The 25,156-nt window shown below is 32.2% G+C and overlaps 1 protein-coding gene and 1 long non-coding RNA gene across 6 annotated transcripts; both read left to right on the forward strand.

Moving 5' to 3' along the window:
- Positions 1-1,751: 1,751 nt before the first annotated feature.
- On the forward strand, positions 1,752-4,876 carry LOC129305792 (probable UDP-arabinopyranose mutase 5). 4 transcript variants are annotated; one of them, XM_054945895.1, is made up of 4 exons: positions 1,981-2,077; positions 2,634-2,733; positions 3,337-3,466; positions 3,578-4,876. In XM_054945895.1, the coding sequence occupies exon 4, from the start codon at positions 3,685-3,687 to the stop codon at positions 4,732-4,734; it is 1,050 nt and encodes a 349-aa protein (XP_054801870.1). In that variant the 5' UTR covers positions 1,981-2,077; positions 2,634-2,733; positions 3,337-3,466; positions 3,578-3,684; the 3' UTR covers positions 4,735-4,876. The 4 variants fall into 4 exon arrangements, with proteins under 4 accessions (XP_054801885.1, XP_054801877.1, XP_054801870.1 ...); XM_054945891.1 differs by having other exon boundaries at positions 1,982-2,077; positions 3,557-4,876; XM_054945910.1 differs by lacking the exon at positions 2,634-2,733 and having other exon boundaries at positions 1,752-2,077; positions 3,695-4,876.
- An 8,548-nt stretch (positions 4,877-13,424) lies between these two features.
- Positions 13,425-16,805, forward strand: LOC129294207 (uncharacterized). Of its 2 annotated transcripts, XR_008589317.1 has the most exons (3): positions 13,470-14,102; positions 14,967-15,392; positions 15,813-16,805. It is a non-coding gene; the product is annotated as an uncharacterized LOC129294207 (long non-coding RNA). The 2 variants fall into 2 exon arrangements; XR_008589316.1 differs by having other exon boundaries at positions 13,425-14,102; positions 14,967-16,805.
- Positions 16,806-25,156: the final 8,351 nt, after the last annotated feature.

Below are 25,156 nucleotides of genomic sequence, written 5' to 3' on the forward strand. Positions count from 1 at the left end.
TGGAATACATATAACATGACAATACTTTAAAAATTAGATAAAGGCTAATGATATATCTACTATTTATATACATTTGCTGTAGCTATTCAAATTAGACGTGCACAATTACATGATAATTTGAATCTCATGGTAATAATTACGCAAAAATTTTTGTGAGAGGAAAAAAAAACTTGTAATAGCTACATAATATACATATAAGAAAATAGCTATAAATAAATTGGCCAATATCATAAACTACCAAAAACATAAAGTACATAATATACACGTTTATCATTTAATTTATTTGAATCAACTAAAATTTTTTTAATTATTGTAAACTACCTAAAACATAAATTTTATTTGAATCTCATTATATTTTATTTGCATTATATTGTCAAACAAGGAATAACAATTTATCATTGAGAAATTATTTAACCTACAAACACTTGTCATCACGCGCGAGAAAAAAATAGAGCTGAAGTGGCTTCAAAATACACTGACATGTGTCCTTGGGGTTCCTAATTTTATATATATAAGTAGATTTTAAAAATTAAAAATATTTTAAACTTTTAATATTTATAATATTTATAAAGATTATAAGGGTTTAATAATGTAAAATATAAGTAATAAATTTCAACATAATTCTAGTCTTTATAATTTTATTACTAATACTATAAATATTATATATCTTAAAAGTTCAAGTTATTGTAAATATTAAGATTTTAAAAAATATTATTTTAATATTTTAATCTTTAAATACTATAAATATTAAAATTTAAAATATTTTTAATCTTTATAATTTTATTTTTTAAAATATGAGGATCAATATTTAAGTGATTGAAACTATAGGGACTAAATTATAAGAAAAAAAAATTTAGAGATTGAATTACAATTAAGTTAAAATTATAAGAATTGAGTTACAACGAGTCAAAATTTAAGAATTGAATTACAATTAAGTCAAAATTATAAAGACTAAAGAATTAAATTTTTCTTCAAAGATCAAAAAATTAATTTTTCTAAATATTTTAAAGTAGTACTTTTTTTATTACTATGCCAATTTCATTTGCAAATAATATTTTCTTATATTACAACTCTTTTGTGCATAGCATGAGGAGAATTTCTAGTTTAAATTAAATTAGCTCCCTCCAAACTACACCATTGGACATTTTTTAGAAGCTCTACTCAATTTAAAATATAAAACATTGAGGAGGTTATATATATAGATATATATATTTAATTATACACTTATTTTACTATATTTCGTTCAAATGATTAATGAAGGTGAATACTTAAATAAGTTAAATATTATATTCATTTTACTCAAAGTATGATTGAAATATTTGAACATTTTTAAAAAATAATATCTTAACCAATTGTTTAAAAAACATGAAAATTAGTGGACAATAACTTATAATTAAAATTGATGCAAAATACATTAATGGGGAAAAATCCAATGAAAAATAATATTTTTGTAAACGTAAAAATGTAAGCAATATGCAAAATTCTATCATAAAAGCGAAGTGTTTTTTTGATAAACGCTCATTCGAATATACGACAGTAGATAGACAGAAAACTCTTGATTCAATCCGTCGAAGGAGTTAAATAAATTTATCCTAGACTTTTAGGTTGTGTTAAAGAAAAATATTAAAAACATTTTCGAGAAATTCATGAAATTGCTGTTGGTAATGGACAATCTGACAATCTCATACAGGGGCCTAGATTAGTATGAACATTTAGTGGTAATAAAAATATGAAAAAAGAGTGATGTCAAAAGATTGGAAGCCCGAGTACCGGGGCAGGCCCAGGCCGGTGGGGTTGAATACATGGACGGAAGCAACGAAGTTGTGACTTGTGAGGATTGACTGACCGAGAACCGAAGCAGAAAGGGCGTGGAGGCAGCAATCTCGGAGTTGAGTTCGGAATCCTGACGTCTTAACTCTTATGGTGACAGCGTCTTATATTTGTGATGATGATTCTCGATTGAATGAAAAGCCCCCCTTCCCTTCTTTCTCTTACTCTTGACTCAGCCCTCCTCAATCTCTCCGACATATCCGATCTCACTCCCATCCCTGACCACATCCTCCTCGACCTCTTCCTGGTATCCTCCTTTGTCCTCCGTTCATATTTTCTATTTCTCTGTCTTTGTCATTTTTTATTTTTGAGGTAATTAATCACTTTGGCGTCGCTTTCTTCTGCCGTTTAATTTTCCACCGATTTTCCCCCGCTAGTTTGCCATTGATTGTAAAGCGTCCAATCGCCGAAGTTTAAATACGAGTTGTCCGGCTAGGCTTAACTGACATAGTTTTATTTTTTTCTTTCTATCATTTTGGATGTGAGTGCAATCGATGGAAAGGTATAACTTGTTTTTAAAATCTTCAGATCTTTTCTTTTGTGGGATCAAACTTGTGATAATTGTGCAATTTATTAACATGCTGAGCATATCATGTAACGAATTGCCATGACAATAATTGAGGTTTTTGGTGTTATTTTATTAAGCTGCTTGTTGGGTCTTGATCTTAATCCACCCAACCAGGAGGAAGTTGATCATCTTTTATAACAAACAAACCATTGCTATGATAACATGGCTGTAACTATGACTATGTCTTTTGCATCTTAATACTAGATTCATGTTTGGCCAAATTGTTTATTCTCAGGTTAAAAAGAAAAGAAATAGAAAAGAAGAAGAAGAAGAAGAAGAATGTTTTTAACTGCACTCTTTTGCTAATTTATTCATAGGTTACCGGAATTGTAGAGGTAGATGTTTTCTTGCTTCTTCCAACATCTTGTGAAGATCTAGCTTTGTCAGATAATTTCAGCAATTCACCCTATGGCCTATGACTTGTCTAAGTTAATGGAACTAATTTCACTTTCAAGTTCTCCCCTACCATCAATCTTATGACATTGCTAAGCTGCTGGCTCTTCGACTCTAATTATTGATTTGTCTTTTTATTTGAAAATTGTCGAGATATGGGAATTTAGTAATCATGTTAGAGTGATGGAGATTCCATGTATCAGTTTTTGCTTACCATCTGTTTTATTAGGCTATCATATTCAATTGTCTTTTCCTGTTCCTATTGCAACTGTGGCTAACTTCATGGTAGGCATGAAGGACTCTATACTATTTGAGGCAGCAATGCTTCATATTGTGTATTGTGTCCCAGAACTACCATCTGTCCCTCCCCCCAAAAGTTACATCTAGAGGGTTTGAACCCAAATCACTGCTTATACTTCAAGTCACTTGCTCAGTTGGCCTGTTTCATGTGTTTTATTTTATTCAACCATGTCTGTTCACTCTAGCCTAAGGTTTATTCTGTCATTGTTGACTTCATCATTTCTTTATATGATTATCATGGGCAGAGAATATTGAAGGCTGGAAAGCTGACTGAGAAAGTTCTGAGACTGTTCGTGGCAACTGGTAAGGAGGAAGTCATCTCACTTATTCAGGCACTTAACATCCAGCATATTGTGACCCCTGTGCTGCCTACCAGTGAGTTGTTTTTCAAAATTTCTCGAAAATTGTAAACTTTTCCCCCTAATGGAGAAGTGTTTCTGACATTTGAAGAATCTCATTTAACAGGATGTTCTGAAAAATTTTAAGGTAGGTCTGTGTAGTTGCAGCGCCAGGTAGCTGTTTGAACTCAACTTGTCAGCTTTGAGAAGGTGAAAACGAATTTGGTTTCTGCAGTAAATTTGTACGACCTAAATATGTCTCAAGCAAATATCAACGAGAGTGAAGTGGACATAGTCATTGGTGCGCTGCATTCTGACCTGACATTTTTTATGAATGAATGGAGACCATTTTTCTCTCGTTTCCACATGATAATTGTCAAAGATCCTGATCTCAAGGACGATCTTCGAATTCCTGAAGGCTTTGAGTTGGATGTCTATTCAAAGTCTGATATTGAACGAGTTGTGGGTTCCTCCACTGCTGGCCTATTCTCTGGTTACTCTTGCAGGTATTTTGGCTATCTAGTTTCACGAAAGAAGTATATTGTGTGCGTTGATGATGATTGCATTCCAGCAAGGGACAACATGGGAAATATGGTAGATGCTGTAGCCCAGCATCTATTTAACCTCAAGACCCCTGCGACCCCTTTCTTCTTTAATACACTCTATGATCCTTTCCGCAAGGGTGCAGATTTTGTTCGTGGTTACCCATTTAGCTTGCGAAGTGGGGTTGATTGTGCTCTGTCATGTGGCTTATGGCTCAATCAGGCAGACTTTGATGCACCAACACAAGCACTCAAGCCCGGAGTGAGGAATTTGCGATATGTGGATGCAGTTATGACTGTTCCTATGAGAACTATGATGCCTGTTAGTGGAATCAACATTGCTTTTAATCGTGACGTAGTTGGCCCTGCATTAGTCCCTGCCTTGAGGTTGGCCGAGGAAGGAAAGTTGAGGTGGGAAACAATTGAAGATATATGGTCCGGAATGTGTGTGAAAGTGATCTGTGATCACCTAGGTCTAGGTGTGAAAACAGGGCTGCCTTATGTTTATAGAACGCAAAGAGGTAGTGCCATAGAGAGCCTGAAGAAAGAGTGGCAAGGGGTGAAACTGATGGAGGACATCGTTCCTTTCTTTCAATCATTGAGATTGCCACAGTCAGCGAGTACACCAGAGGCTTGTGTGGTGGAGATGGCGAAGACAGTGAAGGAGAAACTGGGACAGGTAGATCCTATGTTTTTGCGGGCTGCCCAGGCCATGGAAGACTGGGTCAAGCTTTGGACGTCAATTAGTTCCTCAACCGGTTGAAGTGGGGTGTGCTGTTTGTATGTGTGCCTCTCTTTATATAAAACCGATTTGTATGCGGTTTGTTTCTAGTCCACCTAAACTTTTAAGCTGATAAACTACTGTTTTATTAAAGCAGAATAATATTGATCGTATTTATTTGTTTCATGGACATGTTTTTTCCTATTTGTTAATTGAAGTTTTAATATACCTAGTGAGATAAGGCTGAAGTCTTGAGTTTTTAGCTTTTGAAAGCCATGGCTTAGGAAGGGTTGTATGCAAGAGCTATTATGGTTTGGTGGAGTATTTTCATGGAAAATGAAAATAGAAGATTGAGGGTGCATTACATAGAATGGGATAAGGATATTTTTACTTGGTCGGATAATAATCTACGTAAAGTAAAAATCATAATAAAATATTTATTACTATTTTAATAAACTAAATAAATATTTTTTATAAGTGTTCTTAAATATAAGATATGTCAATGATATTTTTAAGTACTTAGATAATTTTGTCTTTATTTAAAAAAAATAAAGAAGATATTAATTCTGTGTTTTATCCATCATCACTATAATATTAATTGTAATATTATTAGAGATAAAACTGAAAAGTCATTGTGATTTTATGTAATTTTAATTAAATAATAGACTTTTATATGGAAGATTTAATTAAAAACACTATATATATATAGAGTTTGAAGAAGCAATTTCTGAATAAGTGAAAATATTTTTTTTACATCTAGTTAATACAAAGCAGTAAAATATGTAATGTTAATTTTTTTATTTTATGAAAACATTTAATATATTTTTACATGTATTTTTATAAAATATTAGTATAAAATGTAAAGGGATATCATTTGCTTCTTTAACGGATATGCATGTTAATTTGGAGAAGAAAAAATTAATCATTTAATTCTATAGTTTTGATTTAGTTATAAAAGTTTGTAACTTTAATTTATTCTAATCCAGTTCTTATAGTTTTAACTTAATTATAACTTAGTTCCTATAATTTACCTTTTATAATTCACTCCTTATAGTTTTAACCACTTAAATATTTGTCTTTATATTTTAAAAAATAAAACTATAAAGATTAAAAATATTTTAAACTTTTAATATTTATAATATTTAAAGATTAAAAGGTTAAGATTATAATATTTTAAAATTTTAATATTTATGATATTTATAATGTTAGTAATAAAATTATAAAAATTGAAATTATGTTAAAATTTATTATTAATATTTTAAATTTTAAACTTTTTTAATCTTTATAAATATTAAAAATTTAAAATATTTTTAATTTTTAAAATATAAAGACTAATAGTTAAGTGGTTGAAACTATAAAGATTAAATTGTAAGAGATAAGCTTTAGAAATCAAGTTATAATTAAATTAAAACTATAAAGGTTGAGTTATAACAAGTTAAAATTTAAAAATTGAGTTATAATTTAATTAAAATTACAGGAATTGAATGATTGATTTTTCCTTAGGAAAACTTTTGATTCATTTCATTGATTAACGTGATCAATTGAAATAAACACAAAGTAGTTTAATAAGCTATACGTGGCATTTTATTCTCGTTTCTGAAGAATGGTTGCTTATTTCATTAAGATTTTAGATCCTATCTAGTGTACGTTTCTGAAGAATGGTTGATTATGAAACAAGAATTTTTTTTTTTTTTTTGGATACTAAAGGCTAGCAAGAGCTACAAGAGTACACACATAATAAAAACAAAGCCAAATCTAATGGGGTGGAAGGACCGCCTCTATCTAATTTAAAAAATCTCACACAAACTTCAAGGGGTTCATGAAGAATGGATATAGATTTCGGGATTTCATGGGCCATCTTCGCCAAAGCATCAGCACTCTGATTCACTTCTTAAGGGGCACGTGATAGAGTAGCATCCAAGTATTTATGAAACATAATCTGAATCTCATATATTTCTTCATAAAAAGGGTGCGTTGGTATTGGACCTTTTCATGTCAAATTATATATAGACATAATATAATATATTATATTAGGTAAGTTTTCTCATCAGAGTTGAGGAATACATGTCATATATTATGCTACTATGAGAATTAGAATTAAGTGATGACCTTGATTGAATTCATGAATTAACAAAGCAATCCCTCTATACTTTGCTTTCTTTTTGCTTTTTTCTCTTTCTCACCAAATTGATAACCTTGGCCGCAATCTCAATCTCATGATTTTGGCAGTATATCAATTAAGTAAATATAAATGACGATGTTAAGGTGAGCCAATCCAATCTCCAGGGTTAAAGGGGTGCTCCCCCCAATTTCATTGGCTCTTAGACAAGTTGAGGAAATTTTTTTTTATTTTACTTGTAAAAAAATGTAAAAATCAGCGTTTGCCCGCATATTCTAAGTAGTTTTCAATTGCGCTCCCTATGTATTTGTTTTTGGGTTTGTCCTAGCCAATCTCCATATGCCTTGGTCTTTCATTTTTTATTATTTTATTGTGCAATTTGTGTCATGATTTTTTCTTTCTAGTTTTTTATTCTATATTTTTTAGGAGTGAAAGATCAATGCTTAAGAAGAGTTATTGATTAATATTTTATATTGAGAAGGAGAATTACCCAAAAATTTACCACAAAAAGTGATAATCGATGATTTTTATGTCATAAAGACCTACAAACAAAACTTAAAAAAATAAAGGTATGTATTTATTTGATTTTTTATTTGTAAAATTGAATATGAAAATATGTGTTGAAATATTTTTAATATATGCTTTGTGATTTCGACCCCCTAATTAAAAAATCTAACTCCATCCCTGCATTTCGTGGAATTGAAATGAAATTAAAGAGTTGATTCAAATAACATTAGTACTCTTAAAAAAGCTAGATGTATGAACAACTCATGTATAAAAAATGAATAACAAACATAAGTGAAATGAGGATTGTAAATTCATAATAGCATGATACTGTTAATAAAAATTGTAAATTTTATCTATATAAATTGTTCATTTTTCACATGTCAATTGTTCATTTTTTACAAGGATAATTTAAAATGATTTACTTTTTTTTAGTGGTTACGCATTTTTTAACAAGGATAATTTGGGGTGAAAAACTAAAGAGAATTTAATGTCCAGGTAATTTCAAATGTATAACTTATATTGCGACGGATTTCATTAGAAAAGTGACCCAGTTTTGCATGGGTGGCTGTCGTTTATATTATCCTATAATACTAGATCCCTTGGAAGGTGGAACACCACAAATATAGACCTTGATGTTCATACCACAAGTGTGATCAGCGAGTTACTCTGAGCGGGTTGTTTTATCTCAATATATATAGACACCTAGGGGCTGGGGGGCAATCAGATGCACTATAATAATCAATTTGGTAAGGGCAAAAGAAAGAGATCGAAGCTAGAGAATGGGAAGGTTGAGCAGCTTAGTGATATCTCTCCCATAGTTTGGGCATGTCGGAGCAGCAATTGCCAGGATTCGAATCGGGAACCCCAGGGTTTTTGGAGCCGCTTGTCATAACCTATATTCAAATATAAGAAAACTTATAAGGTTGTGGAATTTTTGGAGACCTCCAGAATAACGGAGAGAATTCCAAAGCTTTCAGCAAGGGTCCAATATGTTCTAGAATGTTCTAGAGGCATTTAGAATAATCTAAAATTATCTAGAGAAATCTAGGAAGATCTAGAAGTTTCTAGAAGGTTCTAGAAATTTATAGAGGAATGTGGAGATATCTAGAATATTTAGGATGTTCTAGAATGTTCCACACATATCTTGAGGGATAGTCTCTAGAAACTTCTTTGTAAATATCTAAATATTTGTTGTAGATATTTTTAGAATATTCTAGAGATAGAATGTATATCGTAGGATCAAATCAATCCCAACCGTCCATTAAGGAGGTGAGAATTTTCTAGAGAAAAGGGGGAGGCCTATAAATACCCCTCACCCCTCATTTGTAAACACAAGCAACTCAAGTATAGTGTAAAAGCTCTCAAAGTTCATTCACTCAAGCTCTTTACTCTCTACTTGTGTATCTAACTCTCTTAGTCTCTTTGCCTACTTGTGGGATTCAGCTAACTTAGCAAAGATCAAGAGGGGGATCAAGCTAAGGCCGGCACAGTTCAAGAGAAGGGAGTTCCAAGGCTGTGACAACGTGGTATCAGAGCCAAGGTTCGAGGGAGCTGTGGTTTCGATAGCGCTACTAGTAGGCAATAATGTCGGGTGTGACTGAGGAGACTCTTGCTCACGATGAGGAGAGGGGAAGGGAATCCCAACCTCCACATCAGGTGGCAAGAAGGCACGAGGCACTAGTAAGGTACGTTCAGAAGACCTTACTGTACTCTCTATAAAAATTGATGCTCTAGAGAAAGCAATAGAAAAAATGGTGGGTAAAGTAGAGAAGGTTGAGGGTGATATGGGTATGTTGGAGAACCACACCCTCAAAGAGCTTGAAGGGGTGAAGAGTAGTGTGGATGCCTTACAAAACTCAGAGGATTAATGGGAGGATGCTGTTAAATCCTTAGAGGTGAAGGTGATGGAGGCTATCACCGCAATGCAACAACAACTCAACACTCTCAAGACTTCCTTAGAGGCAAAAGGAAGGAATCCACTATTGGATGGAAATAGTGGAATCAGGGAAGTGAGGATGGATCTTCCCAAACTAAAAGAATTTAAAGGTGTACGGGATGTCCAAGAAGTTGAGAACTTCTTATGGCAGATGGATCGCTACGCCGACACCTTGGGGATAACAGATGATCAAATCAAGGTACATACTGCTGCTTACTTCCTTACTGATAATGCAATGTTATGGTGGCGAAGGAAGCATGCAGACATAGAGAAGGGGCTTTACGCCATCAACACTTGGGAAGATTTTAAGAAGGAGTAGAAGAGACAATTCTATCCGGAGAACATGGTCTATGTAGCTCGCAAGAAGTTGGGAGAGCTTAAACGAAAGACCACTATTTCGGACTATGTGCAGGAATTCACCTCTTTAACTCTTCAGATTCCAAATCTAAGCAGTGAAGAGGGTCTCTTCTACTTCATTAATGGTCTTCAAAATTGGGCCAAGCATGAGTTGCAGTGGCGGTGTGTCAAGACCATAGACGAAGCCATAGTGGTTGTCGAGAGTCTCTCAGAGTTTCAAAGGGAAAGAGGTGAGTCTCCTAAGAATATATTTCCTAACCCTAACCTTGAGAATGGTGGGGGAGGAAACGGTAAAGGGACAAACCTTGAAGGGAAGGTGACTAAAAAAGGAGACACTGGGAAGGGATCCCAAACAAAGCAGAAGGAAAAGAGGGAACTTAGTTGCTTTGTATGTCAAGGCCCCCATAGGATGAAGGATTGCTCGAAGTTGGGGTCGTTATCTGCTTTGGTGCAAAGGCAACAGACGCAAGAGGAAGAAGAAAATCCTAGGATAAGATCAATCCAACTCCTCAACACTTCTAAAGCCCAACCTTCATAAGGCAATGGGTTAATGCATGTGAAGGCTAAGCTAAATGGGAAGCCTGCCAGCATCATGGTGGATACTGGGGCTGACCACAACTTAATTTCTCCAGAAGAGGCCAAGAGGGTAGGTCTCAAAGTTAAAAAGGGAGGAGGTTTATTGAAAGTCTCTAATTCTCCTCCTCAACCCTTAGTTGGCATTACTCGAGGGGTCGAGCTATGTCTTGGGGATTGGCATGGAAAGGTAAATTTCTCAGTTGCTCATATGGACGACAACAAGGTGGTACTTGGTTTGGAGTTCATGCAAGAGGTAAAAGCCTTTATCATGCCATATCATAATGTATTATGCATCCTCGAGGGAGGAGTTGCTCATACGGTACCTACTTCAAGCGGTGGAATTTCACGATTATCAACTATGCGGGTACTAAAGGAGGATAGTATGCCAGGAAGGCCAAGGATGATCTTATCTCAAGGGGAGATGAATTGTAAAGGACCAAAAAGAAGAAGGATCCTTGCGGGAAGAATCCTCAACACATGAATCAAGTCAATGACGAGGGCGTCACTGGATTAGGTGGGGAAGAATGTCACAACCTATATTCAAATATAAGAAAACTTACAAGGTTGTGAAATTTTTGGAGACCTCCAGAATAACGAAGAGAATTTCAGAGCTTTCAACAAGGGTCCAATATGTTCTAGAATGTTCTAGAGGCATCTAGAATAATCTAAAATTATCTAGAGAAATCTAGGAAGATCTAGAAGTTTCTAAAAGGTTCTAGAAACTTATGGAGGAATGTGGAGATATCTAGAATATTCTAGGATGTTCTAGAATATTCCACACATATCTTGAGGGATAGTCTCTAAAAACTTCTTTGTAAATATCTAGATATTTGTTGTAGATATTTTTAGAATATTCTAGAGATAGAATGTACACCGTAGGATCGAATCAATCTCAACCATCCATTAAGAAGGTGGAATTTTCTAGAGAAAATGGGGAGGCCTATAAATACCCCTCACCCCTCATTTGTAAACACAAGCAACTCAAGCATAGTGTAAAAACTCTCAAAGTTCATTCACTCAAGCTCTCTACTCCCTACTTGTGCATCTAGCTCTCTTAGTCTCTTTGCCTACTTGTGGGATTCGGCTGACTTAGCAAAGATCAAGAAGGGGATCAAGCTAAGGCCGGCACGGTTTAAGGGAAGGGAGTTCCAAGGCCGTGACACGCTACTCCCAGGTACTTTAACCATGTATGTACACACTCATTCGTCATGACATTAACAATGAACATCCACTCACTGTTACATGAATTGCACCTACCCAGCTCAAACGAGACGTTGAGAAGTGATGGGGCTGGGATAGGAGATAACATCAACATGACAGCCGATGAAAACCACAACAGCAAGGCTTATTCCACCGCCCCCCAAAATGTTGGCATAATTAATTAAATGCAGGTGAGGAGAGAGAGAGAGAGATGATATGACGAGTGACGTTGGAACATAAATATTATAAAACGAATGCAGATGAAGCAGAAAGCGCGAGAGGTAGGTAGCGAGATCTCAGCCAAGGCAAAGAACATGAGGGAGAAAGCAAAGCAGGCGATGCAGGATGCATGGGATTCTACCAATAACTCTGCCCAAAGGGCTGCTGGCACCGTGCTTGGAAAGGCTCGACACTCTGCTGACTCCCTCAAACGAAACGCTGACTCTCTCAAGAGATCCGTCAACAACAGAGACAGTAATTGATCACCACGGTCCCCTCTTCTTCTTTTTCAATTAGTTTCATCCTTACCGTATCCATTCCATTTAATAAACACTTCGTGTGTCACCTCCGGGGAATATAAATACCCTCAACTGATTGTTTTCATATTTGCACTGATTTGGTAGGCCTCGCAGATCGCATTCAACAAATAAATCATACTATCCATATTCTATTAATTTTTTATTTTACATTAAATCAAATATTGTAAAATGAACTGCATTTATTTTAAAAATAGATTAAAATATTTATTCATGGTCTATATAAATTTTTTATGTTGTATTAAATTAAACATTTTAACTGGGAGAATCACATTTAAAGTTATCTCAAGGGAATTTTATTGCAATAAAGGCTCATCAATTTTGCATTAGATATTATTTCGTGAAAACATGTACTCCCTTCATTTAAAAATATAAGATATTTTTAATCAAATTTCACCTTCAATAAAATAGTTACTTATTTTCAAACTAACCCTATCTTTTTATATTTACCCTCATTAAATACCTTATAATAAATATAAACTTGCTGTTAATAGAAGTACTTTTGAAAAAAAAATAATGATTATATTTCAAAAAACTAAAAATATTTTATATTTTTTAATATTTAACTTTTCAAAAAATATATTATATTTTTAAACGGGAGGAGTAATGTTATTAAAAGTTGAACATTGACTTGTTAACAAAACAATATTTGATGAAAAGTTAATATAACTTTGTTATAATAAATTTCCTTGACAGGGTTTTAAATGTCATTCTTTCTTTTTTTTAATTTAAGTGAATTGCGTGGTGTTGTGGCCAATTAAATTAAAATGTAAATACCCATATTGGCCTCACGTATACTTCTACTGAAACTTCCATCCTCGCCTTTGCAAAGCATCGTCTTTGGTCGCTTCTTTCCAATATGAAAATCACATTCAATCCATATATTTATATAATTAATCGCTGTATAATAACTTCTACTTACCTATTTGATGTTGTAGTTGTTTCTTAAATTCAGGAAAAAAAATCATAGAATATGGCTTTATCCCAATAATACTTCAAAAGCCACTCATTTAGGGACTCCAATAAGTGATAAACTCACAAAACAACTCTTCCGTGAATAGATGATCAACAATGTCCATCCTCTACTATAAAATTAACTAAATATGACATGGCATATTCATTGTTTATTTAAAAAAGCATCAAATAAATAAAGATAAGTACTCACTTCATTAAAAAATGTAAGGTATTTTTTAAAAGTTGAATATTAAAAAATATAAAATATTTTTAATCTTTTAAAATGTAATTATTACTTTTTTTAAAAATATTCCTATTAATGATGATTTTATATTTATTATAGAGTGTTTAATATTATTAAATATAAAAAGATAGGATTAGTTTAAAAGTAAATATTTACTTTATTGAGGGTAAGATTTAATTAAAAATGTCTTATATTTTTTTAAGGAGGGAATAACATTTAACAGTTATTACCAAATATATAAACAAAGACTTACTGGTCAATATATATAATAAAAAATTGTAACATGATTCAGGGAGTATTTACAACAGAGTCAAGTATTAGATACATAAATTTTTGACATTTAATATAATAATCAATAATCAAATATTCTGCTGCTCAAAATTTTAAAACAAATTCCCAAACTCTCGTAGCGTAACCATCGGGCGCTATCCCCCCTCATTTTCTTCCAGCAACCTCTCACGGGCCGTCGTCCTTGTAGCACCCTCCTCCAAAGCCCACCTCGGCGCCGCCTACCACGTGCTCAACCTCGGTGCCATCGTCAATTTGAATGAAGAAACTGACCGTTGTGCCTCCTCCTCTGCCACCCAACCTAGATCCATTGTCGCGCCTCTTCCGCTGCCTTCGAACCTAGATCCACCGTCGCGCCTCTTCCGTTACCGCTAAAGCCCAATTCCCACCTTGACGCTGCCAGACCGATCACGAAGCTCCTACTTCGCTGCTGCTATATGTTTATAGTTACCTTATGGATTGTGAAATGAAAAAAATGGGTGCAGATTCAAGCTTTATACCGCCATTAATCTATGCGATGATGGTAACTTTGAGGGATTTGGCGGTGGCAACAGTGGCAGTTGGGTCACTTTTACTGGGATTTATGCTGGCCAGATTGATAAATCCCAACTTGGACTCCAGGCTCTTTCTTCACCATGCTTTCTCTGCCACATTCTTCGTTGGGGTTATGCAGGCTTCAATAGGTTTGTTTAGGTAAGTACTAGTTAGATCATATAGTTTGCATATTCTTTAATTGCTTCTCTATTCTCACCAGGAGCCAAATTTAATCAAAAGAAGACACCTTGCTAGGTTAATTTTGATTACTTTTGTCAGCTGAGTCATTAGATCCAAGGGATATTCTTCCCCTCTTTAGCACAAAAAAGAAGTTAATATTGCTACAATAATTATTTCAAGAAATTAAATGTCCACTAAATGAGTGTGATTAGTCTGTATATTTCGTTCTAGTGGTTATGCTAGCTAGATGACAAAGGAAATGGATATAAGATACCAACACACAAATTAGTCATGTACTTAAAAATATTTTGTATAATTGATGATATTATTACTTTATTTATTTAAAAATGTAAAGTATTATTTTAAGGGTTGGATGTTAAAAAAATGTAAGTTATTTTTAATCTTTTAAAGTGTAATCATTACTTTTTCTTTCTAAAAAGTGCCCCTATTGAATAAATCACTTTATATTTTTTTAGGGTGAAGCACCATATTAAATAGGGATAAATATAAAAAAATGGGATTAATTTAAATATAAGCTATTTTATTAGACGATGAGATTCAATTAAAAATATTTTATATTTTTTAACAGGAGGAGTATTATTTTATACACTTGCACAATGATACTACGTTTTTTTTTTTTTTTTTAGCTAGTTGCTAAGTACACTTTCCAATCCTTAAGAACCTGCCCATATTGAGAAATTGCAGATAACACCATGAAAAACTATGTAAGATCATCTTGTTTCATTAATGGTATGGATGAGCAGACAATTTTACAATATTAAGATAGGCTGGCTAAACTTCAGAGCTAATTTTGGCTTACACTGTGTTTGTTGAATTTTGAAGAAGTGGAACCAAGAGCCAGGTACAAAGAAGGCTATCTCCAGCAAAATAATTCCTTTAGAAACTTAGCAGATTTCTGAGCAACAGGGGAGAGGCCAATCTGGATCAGAAAAGTAACAAACTTCTTCCCTAGTGTTTCAACTCAATCAGGGAGCATGTTGATAAAAAGAATCGTCATTCTCAACGTCTTAGAACATATAATTTTTTTTTTTTTAAAAGATGGAAGGTAATCTCTAATCCCTCGCATAAACACTAGAGAGCAAATACTTGTCTCTCAGATTATTGCTTGTAAAATTCGTATCCTCTATCTATTGTGTCTATCATGTAATTGAAGATGATGTGCATCCTGACCTTCTGTTGCTTTAGTTTTTAAGCTTTGAAGAGATCATACTTGACATGGAAATGAAGGGAATTCTAGATATGAGTAAGGTATATGCATCTTTCAAGCTATTACTTGATATTACCTTCATTTTTCAGTTTCTAATGTACAGAGTTTACTGGACATATGTTTAACATGCAAAGTTTTATAACATCTGCAAGAGACAAAAGGCTGTTAGAGAAGCTTATGATTGCCTAAACTTGATGGTCAAGTACATGGCATCAAATTCAGTCATCAGCCTATTCGTATTTTAATTACTAGAGGTTTCTTTTTATGGTGGTTTGAAATTACATGAATTATCTATTTGGTTCACATTCTTCTTTCTATGGTACAGAGGAAATGACTGAGGCGGGGATCCGAACTTCCTATTTATGTTATTACTTGCTATTTTCAAAATGAGATGATGGGATCGGTTTTATTTGAATATAAATCACTTTATAAATTAAATAACCTGCTCGTTGGTGATGCAGGTTGTACATTTTGAAAATAGTTTGGTTGATTCTAGGAATGAGCTACAGCACAAGTATGTCTACTTATTCTACAAATTAAATGCTTGTTTGGAAGGCACCTTTAAAAATTTTCTCCTTCCCCTTTTGATAGTATTGTATTATTATTTTTTTTTGTTGGACGTTCTGGCAAAAAGGTGGAGCCCTGCGCATAGCAAACACATCGATATTATAAATAAAGTAGTATAGATATTAAATAATCATAAAACATACAAGTATGTCAGTATCCATGTTATAAATAATCATACAGTTCATAAATTTTAAGCGAGCTAAATTATGAAGACACATGCAAGTATGTCAGCATATATTTCGGTGGAACTTGTACTTGATATGCACATGTTTACGGCTGTTTGTATTATTGGATTTGGTTTACAAATCTTGTATCTGTGTTTGCACCTGTGCTTCTTAAGTTGGTCTGTTTTTGGAAATTAATTTGCATAACTCATGTAATGTGTAGAATGATGGTCTTCATGCTTCAAATAAGATTACTGCATTTGATTTTGATGGATGTGTTGCAAAAACTGCTATGGATAAGGCATGTATAGTTATATTTCATTTTCATGTGATTGAATTGAATTTGGAGTACATTTACCCACTATATTTTTTTCAGCGTTGATCCATAATGAAAAGGAGTTCATGAAGAAATATTGTCCGACACAACTCTTGGAGGAAAACTGATTAAAGATGTCAAATATTGATCAAATTTGAGGACAAATGTTGAAGAATGATCAGGGGAAGATCAATTGCTAGGAATTATTACTTCAAATAACTTTTTGGTGAGGGGTAGAACTTGAAAAGTTGTATTACTTACTTTGTTTGTTATAGATTTGTTTTAAAATTGAAAGTGTTGTATTTCATGGAATTGAACAGTAAATGTAATTTGTGGAATTAAAGAGTCAATACAAATTAACATTAGTGATTGTAATTTTTTATGATTAATGATAGTTTGTTGCCATATTATTATGTAACAATTTTTAATTTGATTTCTGTATTTTTAAAATTAAAATTAAAAATTAATAGAAAATAATTATGTATATAATAAAAAATAATATGACATTTTATTTGTCAATTATTTTAAACAAGTGTTAGAATTTTGAGATTAAGGATAACTTGAGGAAATTATTGCTGCCTAATAGCTCTAATGAGTGAAATAAAGATTATTTAATTACAACAATGTAATTGGAATGGAGAAACTTGTTGTGATGATGACTTCAGATTTTTTTAATAAAATAAAGTTGAGAGAAAATTGAAGTTTCTTTGTGATGATTAGGACTTAGGAGTTTATTTGGGTTTAAAAAATGTTTGCAAGGTATTGGGATGATGATTTGCGGTGTGATATAAGCTCTAGATTTTTGAGATTTATTAAATGCCAAATTAAAGATTCCATAAGACTAATATTGAGGCTGGTTAAGTAAAATAAATGTTTCACAAGAGTTGGATGATGGCAGATTTATAATTTGAGGATTTTAACCAAAACTGTAGACTTCAATGGTTGGATTGTTACTTAGTTTGAAAATGTATGAGGATTATTGATATTTGTATGTTTATTTGGGATTAGAAATACATTTTTAAAGTTTTAGAATGATGATTCTAGACTTAAGACATACTTTGTGATTTTTGAATATTTATGGTGTGAATTTATAAGATAGAAAAAAAGAAAATTATAGTGGTAAAAATGTTTTAGAGGATTGATCATATGGTCTATTAAAGTGAGATTATGTTAGTAGGGAAGTTGGAACTTGGATTGGTCATACTAACATTATATTTGTATAAGGGATGAAATTAGAATAGTAAAATATACTCTCTAACTCTTTGTTTAGAGTTGTTTTATTAGTTTCAATAATTAAAACTAATGTGTTGTAATACTATATTGCGTGTAGATTGTATTGTTAGTAAATATTGCAGTTGAAGAGAAGTTGTGAGAGGTAAATTATTGTTGAAATCGTAAGATAACCATACTTTAATTTGTTATTAGTGTTGCCTATTATTATTTGTGTGATTATTGAGAAAATATGTTGAGATGTTGTTCAGAAGTTATGTTGATATGTTCACTGTGGAACTATAACTACGTATCTTGAAATATTTTTGTCATGTGGGATGTTATGTTTTAAATGAGAAAAATTGTAGAGGTTGTAATGTTGTATAATTGTCTATTGTTTGTTAATTGCTTGGCCATTATTGGTGGCATTAGGAGAATTGTTGCTGTAGTTGTTGTATTTTGTGCTACATGGTATGCCCTTATTAGAGGCCTAATAGGTGGTATATAAGGGCTCGAGCTAGTTTATCTTTAGCTTAGTGATCTAACACTGAGTGACGGCTACTGCTTAAGGTTAATGAAAAAAGATAAGGATGATTGTTTGTCATACAATATAATATCATTTGTATATGTCTAAAATTTATTATTGTTATTTGTTCTCTACTTAGCAAGTACACATATAACGGTTTGTATGTATTATCATAAATTGGCATGGGTAATAGACTTTTGAATCTCATTGTATGCTTAATAATTTTCAAGAAAAGAGCCTAGGGTGGCACGCGAAAGAGCCCCTGAGACTTTGTAATATCCTAGAAATTAATTAAGGATCTAATTAATCGATTAAATAGTTTAATTAAATTATTTAGGTAGTTAAAGATTAGCATTTTGGGATTGAAGGGCCATTTAGGCCAATTGGACCCTAAAAGGGGTCTAAAATAAGATTTTAAGGGTAATTGGGCCAAATTGGGCCCAAATTTAAGGATTTTAGTTGTACTATCCTTATAAGGCCGTTCTTCATGATGAACAATGCTTCTTACTGCGACAAGCACTTTAAATTTTAAGTTTAAATTTAGAGTTCAAAAAATGTAAAAGTGAGGTGATTAAGGGTTTATCTAGTGGGTAAATAGTTGTTCTGCTAGGGTTTTCACCATAAGGGGTGATCTTAAAGCATTTTGAGGTAGGGGTAAGCTTTCTTATCCCTTTTCTACCAATTTTCCTCTTCGGTTTTCTGTCTTGAATGCTTGAGGTAGTTAGTTAATGATTTTATGAGTCATCACAATCACTCTTAGGTTATTATTTAAGCTTATTAATGTTTTATAATGCTTCCACATCTAAGTTCTTATTGAATGACGGCCTTAAAATGCTTTAAAAAGAGGTGTAAAATTATACCCAATGCTTAATAAGCAAGTTTAAGCTAATGGGATGTTATGACAGTGGTCATTAGGCTTAATGACATATTAGACGTTAATTGTGATTAAAGAGTAATTAATGATGCTTAGTCATTAATGTTGTGTTTTATGATTTTATGTGTAGCGTATTGTGTTCCAAAGTTCCAGTTGGTGGGAAACTCTCTTAAAAATCCAAAGTTACATTCTTAGGGTGGTAAACTTAAAAGTAAAGATAACCAAGAAATTATAATTACATATAATTGTATTTGTAATATTCTTTCCTTAAATTGTTAATGATGAGATTGAAGGTTTAGTATGGACTTGCTGTGAATATGTGTTGCTTTATTGTGAGAGTAGGCCCATAATGATGTGAATAGAGTATGCTTATGGGTGTGTAGTAATGTTATGGATTTTGTTTTGAAAGTGTCAAGCTAAATTAGTTATATAATGATAAGATTATTGTTATATGTCATACGTGTGTAATCATTGTACATTGCTTAACACAATTGCTAATATGTCATGATTATAATGGTATGAGTATTGGTGATTATATCATCAGATTATAGCATGTTGTGATTTTATTTTGTATGAGGGATTTGCATAATGGTATGCTGGCATGCATATGATGGGAAGGAATTTACCCTGGTTAGTAGAGGCTAGTTATAGAGGAAATTTATGCGGTGTAGCTTCTATTAAGTTTTGCATATAATGGTTGACAAATATAATTATTATTGTGCTTAATATTGCCTATCACCTATAAGTGTGACATGAGTCGGTATGATGCTCAATATCACTTATCCTAGACTGGACAGTGTAGGTTGGGCAACTTGTAACACCCTAAAATTGGTCCAAGAATGAGTATAAGAGACTTTAGCCTGATAACCCCTCATAATTGAAGAACGAAATTGGTTTCAGTCATATGAACTAGGCTTATATGGTTTATTAGCCTATGGGTTTGGTTAGATGATATAAAAAGGAATATAAAGTGGTTGCATAATGCATAATCATGTTTGTATGTGTATATTGTGTTTCTCGTAATCATATGACTGTTTATGCTATTAATTATTTGTTTTGCTATTACCACACTTTGATATCCCTTAGGCCTCTTAGTTATTGAGATTTAATCAATCTCATTCTCATTACTTGATGTTTTTCTAGGAGATAAGAAGGTGAAGGAAAAGGGGAGGCATCGACACCTAAAGACTAAAAATTAATTTGTAATGTCTCTAGTTAAACTTATGTGTAATGAAATGGTTAATTTGACAACTCTAGAACAAACACATAACTATGTATATATGAGGATTATTTCATTTACATAGGAGCCTAGGTGTTATCTTAGACAATTTTATGGTTGTTGGCCCCTTATTTTTAAGTAGGAGGCCTACTATGCAACTGTTTACATGTCATGATTATGGTACATTATTATGAAGAACAGAATGTCTAAGCATGCCCATGTTGGTGTATTTGCATGTATAGAATTATAAGGGAAGACACTCTTATTGTGCAAAGGGTTTAAGACCTAAGTTGGTACCAAGTATTTTAGGATCCTCATCAGGTATCGGGTTACTATGTAAATGATATCAATAGTTAGATTACTTAATTGCATATGGACACTCAAATTCTTTAAATGGGAGTCCAAGTAATTAATTGTGGGTAGTTGATGTTAGAAGTCTAATTGTTGTCATGGTTGTATTGATAGCGCATACCTTATAATGGCAAGATAAACTGGTGGCTGTGGCCAGCATGCATGTTAGTGTTAGTTGTGACAAGAAGGCCTTTGTGTCATAGGCTATAGTGTAAGAGACAATAGCCACAGCGAGTGAAAATTAGTAGTACTGGCTAATAGCATTCTTAGCTACGATGAGTAAGGCAAACATGGTTGGCTGCGGTGAGTGTATTTCTAGCTATGACGAGCTAACAAAGTATTTTACAAATGTTTATTTCATTCTTCTAAGTCAATGACAAATGGAATTTTTTCATATTTCTTCATAACATAAACTTCTCTAATTATTAATATGCCAAAGTCAATTCTAGTTATAGTTACATTAGTTTTTGTAATTGGGATTTAATTATGGAGGTCATTACAGACTTAATATTGTGATCTTATTGCCTCTTTTAAGTATTTTGTTTTATGATTTTTAATGATGTAATATTATCAATACTAGGATTGATGTTATTTATAATTATGTGAATTTATTGTGATGATCACGCCCTTCAAGCTATTGTTGTTAGTTATATGTTTTTGGGTAACTGTAAACTATATGAAGTCTAATTTATTTTAGATGGTTTGAAATGGCATGTTTATAAGGTCATATAATTTGCTTGTTTTGAAAATTGATTGTATTGTTTATTTTGATTGTTGGTTTATGGTTTGCATTTATTGAGAGTATAACGTTAGAAAAAATGTTATTTTGGCCTAATGACATATGGAAGGACAAACTTTATTGATAGGTTGTATTGTGCAGACCCAACCCAAATATTGGATATTTACATGTTAATTTCCTTAATATAAATTGTATTACATGGTTGTAACTTAGCTATGGTTCATGTTATTGAAAATGTTTGTGAAATGTTCTAAAAGATTTTAAAAGAATGCATAACAGATTTTAAATCTTTATGTTATTTTATTTGTGTACAATTTTAGAATATATAAATCATTTGAGCCTTTTACAGTTATTATATTTATAAATATATAGGATTTTGACTTTTAGAAATATATGTTTAATAAGCTAAGTTTTATTTACCATGATAGTCATTTTTAAAAGGTAGTTTATATTTTATAATTTATGTCTATTCTTTTTTACCATGATAATCCATTTTCTATCATTGTTATACTTTCAAGTTTAAGAATTATTTTAAAGAGAGATTAGTTGTCTTTTATTTATGATAGTAGAATTTTTTTCTATTATAATTAAACTAATAAATTAAAAGGATTTTTCAGGGCATTATAATAGCCTTGAAGACTTTGACAATGATAAGGAAAATGATTTATTTGAGGAATTTAGAACTGGTAGTGGGTCTAATACAAGAAACTCGAATAAATTATATTAGAGAATGAGATGAATAAATCTACGCCTAACACTGTAATATGATGTTTTTAATGGATTTTAGGCAAAATTATCAATATATGTAACAAAGAAAACTTTGAAAAAAGAAAAAAAAAATTCTTGGGACCTTGTTAAAAACTAGATGCAACTATAAGGATTGATTGATTAATTTTCTTAAGATTTATCAATCTTTTTTATTTTTAGTTCATTAGATTAGATTTTAGCATAATAAAATTGAACCATATTCACGGATTGCTCAATTGCATGATTGAAATCTACGAACCCTAGTAACCTCCCATTTGCGAGCAATTGCTGTAGCCCAACCTTAGACACTTGCCAATCCAGGTATCTTCATAATGTTTCATTGGACTAACTTGGTACTATCTTTATGTCTCAAGGCGTCATTTTTCTTTCTTCTATTTTCCAACCCTCCAGTTTGTAACATCCTGGACTTTAACTTTGAGAATTTTCACTATTTATAAGGGTATTTTAGTCAAATTAAGTGAATTTTTAGTTAATAATATTTTAAGGAGATTAATGTAGCTAATGGATCCTTGGACAACTTTAAAAGAAGGCCAGATTGAAGTATGAGCGAGCTATAGTATAGAGAGAGATTCAAAATGAGTATGGAGTTTTCTATGCCATGTGTTGTCGCGGCACAAGTACAAATTTTTGCATTTATCAAATCACGAAATTAGATAAAAAATGAGAAGTGGGATAGAGAGAATGAGGAAAGATGATAGGAGAGGACTGGTTGGTGCTAAGGCTTGACCATTGGATCACATTAGAAGCATTTGAAGCAAGATTTAGCTTTGGGTAAGCTTCCCTCTCTTCTCCCTCTCCCTTATATGAGTGATAGATGCTCAAGTCGTATTGGCACTCAATTAAACTAAGATTAACTTAATATAGTATAGGCTAACCTTAGGTCATTCTTTCCATAGAGCAATTTAGGGGTTAATCATAAGTTGGTTCTCAGTATTTAAAAACTAATAAAAAAATTTAAAATTAAATGCTAGATTTCTACACTAAAATGCAAATGAGAAGTGTAATTTATGCCACTAAAACTACCTAAACAGATGCTAATGCTAAAGTCTAACAACTAAATTCTATTATGCAATGCATGAATTCTAAATTATGATTGGGGGTTTTGGTTCAATAAAAATGAAATGAAAGCCAAAGAAATTAATTAAGTGACAAAAATGATTAATTAACTAAAGATTAAGAAAAGTTTGATTTAATTTCAATAAATGGGACAACTTAGGACATCACATGGAATTAACTTTCCTAGCCTAATTCAATTAGTTAGACCAAAGAAAAATGAAAGGAGAGGGAAAATAATAAATTCAATTACCTAACTAAAGCAAAGAGAATCCATAAGTACAAAGTCTAACACTTAATTCACCAAAGAACTTATAGTGAACAAAATGCTATGACTATGAATTCTACAAATTAAATCCATTAAAATCAAAGATGATTAATTCAAAATAATTCTAAAAAATATATTTAAATTATCTAATTAGATAATTAGATAAATTACCAACTCAATTGAAAAATCAAGAGGTAAAAGGAACAACCTAAATTTACAACGAACACCACAATGATAATTAAATTAACAATGAGAACTCAATCAATAATTTAATTGGCAAAGCAAGGGGTGTATAAATATAAATTCTAGAAATTCATTCAATACAAAATCAATCCAAATATCAATCCAATCTAAGTTTTAAAATATTTACAACCTAAAACTATATTATCTTCTAACACTACAACTGAGAATCATTTAAAACTAAATAATCCTAAGCTCTTGAATCAAAAAGATAAATGAAAAATCACTCCTTAATGGTCTTCAAGTATAAGTTTTAGGCTCTAGCTTTCTCCATGTTCATCCCAAGTTATCTCCTAAGCTAGCTCAAGCTCTCATGGATTTTCTTCCCCTTTCAAACTTCAAGCAAGTGGCGAAGGAATAATAGAAGGATTGTATAGTGGTGACACTGTGGAAATAGAAATGGTTGAAGAAATTTAAAGTGGCAATTAATTAAAGTGAAGTGTGTACGGATGTCTGTAAGGAATCAGTTGGAGAGAGACAATGATGTTGATGAGGTATGTGGACAATGGAGAAATGAAGAGCTGAAGAATGGTTGTGTGTGGCTGTGAAGAATTAAATTTGAGAGAAAAGAAGATGATGGTGACATGACAAATACACTTGAAGAATGAAGTGAAAGATGGAGAAAATGACAAAATGTGCTCCTAGTGAATAGAGGAGAATGATGCTGCAGATGATGATTTTGGACGCTAAAGGAAAAATTTTGAGAGAGAGAGCCAGACCAAGGCCTCCTTTCTTCTAGCGGTTGGGTGTATAATGGAGAGGAAGAAAGGGTTGAAAACAAAATGATCTAATGGCTAGAAGAAAGGGTAGAGAGTTTAAGAAAAATTCCAGCCATTAAATTCAAATGGAGCCTATAAGAAAAACGATAAAAGGAAAAGTGTAAAAATCCTCTAATTTTTCTTAATTGAAAATGCCCATTGTGCTCTTAATAAACCTTGATAATTCCTTCCTTGTCTTGTTTCTTCATAGCCCTTGGATGTCTTTCAATTTTCAAGACTTAATCTTCACCATTGAACTTCATTGATTTTATCTCCATGACCTAAAAAAATTAAATGCACCCATTAGTGTAGATTATGTTCAAAATAAATTTCATATCTCATAAAATATTTTCAAATTACTTTTTTTAGAAATTATAATTTTCTACAAAATGGTCACAAACTCTAATAATATATAATAATTCAAATTAAGCTCAATTAATGATTGGCAAAATTAACCCTTGTTAAAAATAAGAAAGTAAAATATTCACAATTTAAGCCCAAAATTCCTATAATTAATTCAAAAATATATTATTTCTCAAAATTGACTAATAATCCAAATAATATCTAATAAATCCAAATTAGCCCAAAATCATCATTAAAATGAATAGAAAAGATGGGATAAAATATCTAAAATTTATGATTCATCAATGAGTTTTTTGATGAATTGGGTATTTTAGGGCTATGATTTCATGTTTTCTTGGGTAATAGCTGAACTCATTGCCTTAGTTAAGGACTTGGGGAGTTAAATCAAAT

Source organism: Prosopis cineraria, unplaced genomic scaffold, assembly GCF_029017545.1.
Source record: "Prosopis cineraria cultivar Desert tree isolate PC_DT_omini unplaced genomic scaffold, ASM2901754v1 PC1, whole genome shotgun sequence".
Classification (NCBI taxonomy): domain Eukaryota; kingdom Viridiplantae; phylum Streptophyta; class Magnoliopsida; order Fabales; family Fabaceae; genus Prosopis; species Prosopis cineraria.

Coding starts and splice junctions, on each gene's coding strand:
- LOC129305792 (XM_054945910.1), top strand. CDS start 1,964: ATGAAAAGCCCCCCTTCCCTTCTTTCTCTTACTCTTGACTCAGCCCTC. Junction 2,078..3,336: donor TCCTCCTCGACCTCTTCCTG/GTATCCTCCTTT, acceptor TATCATGGGCAG/AGAATATTGAAGGCTGGAAA. Junction 3,467..3,694: donor GACCCCTGTGCTGCCTACCA/GTGAGTTGTTTT, acceptor ATATGTCTCAAG/CAAATATCAACGAGAGTGAA.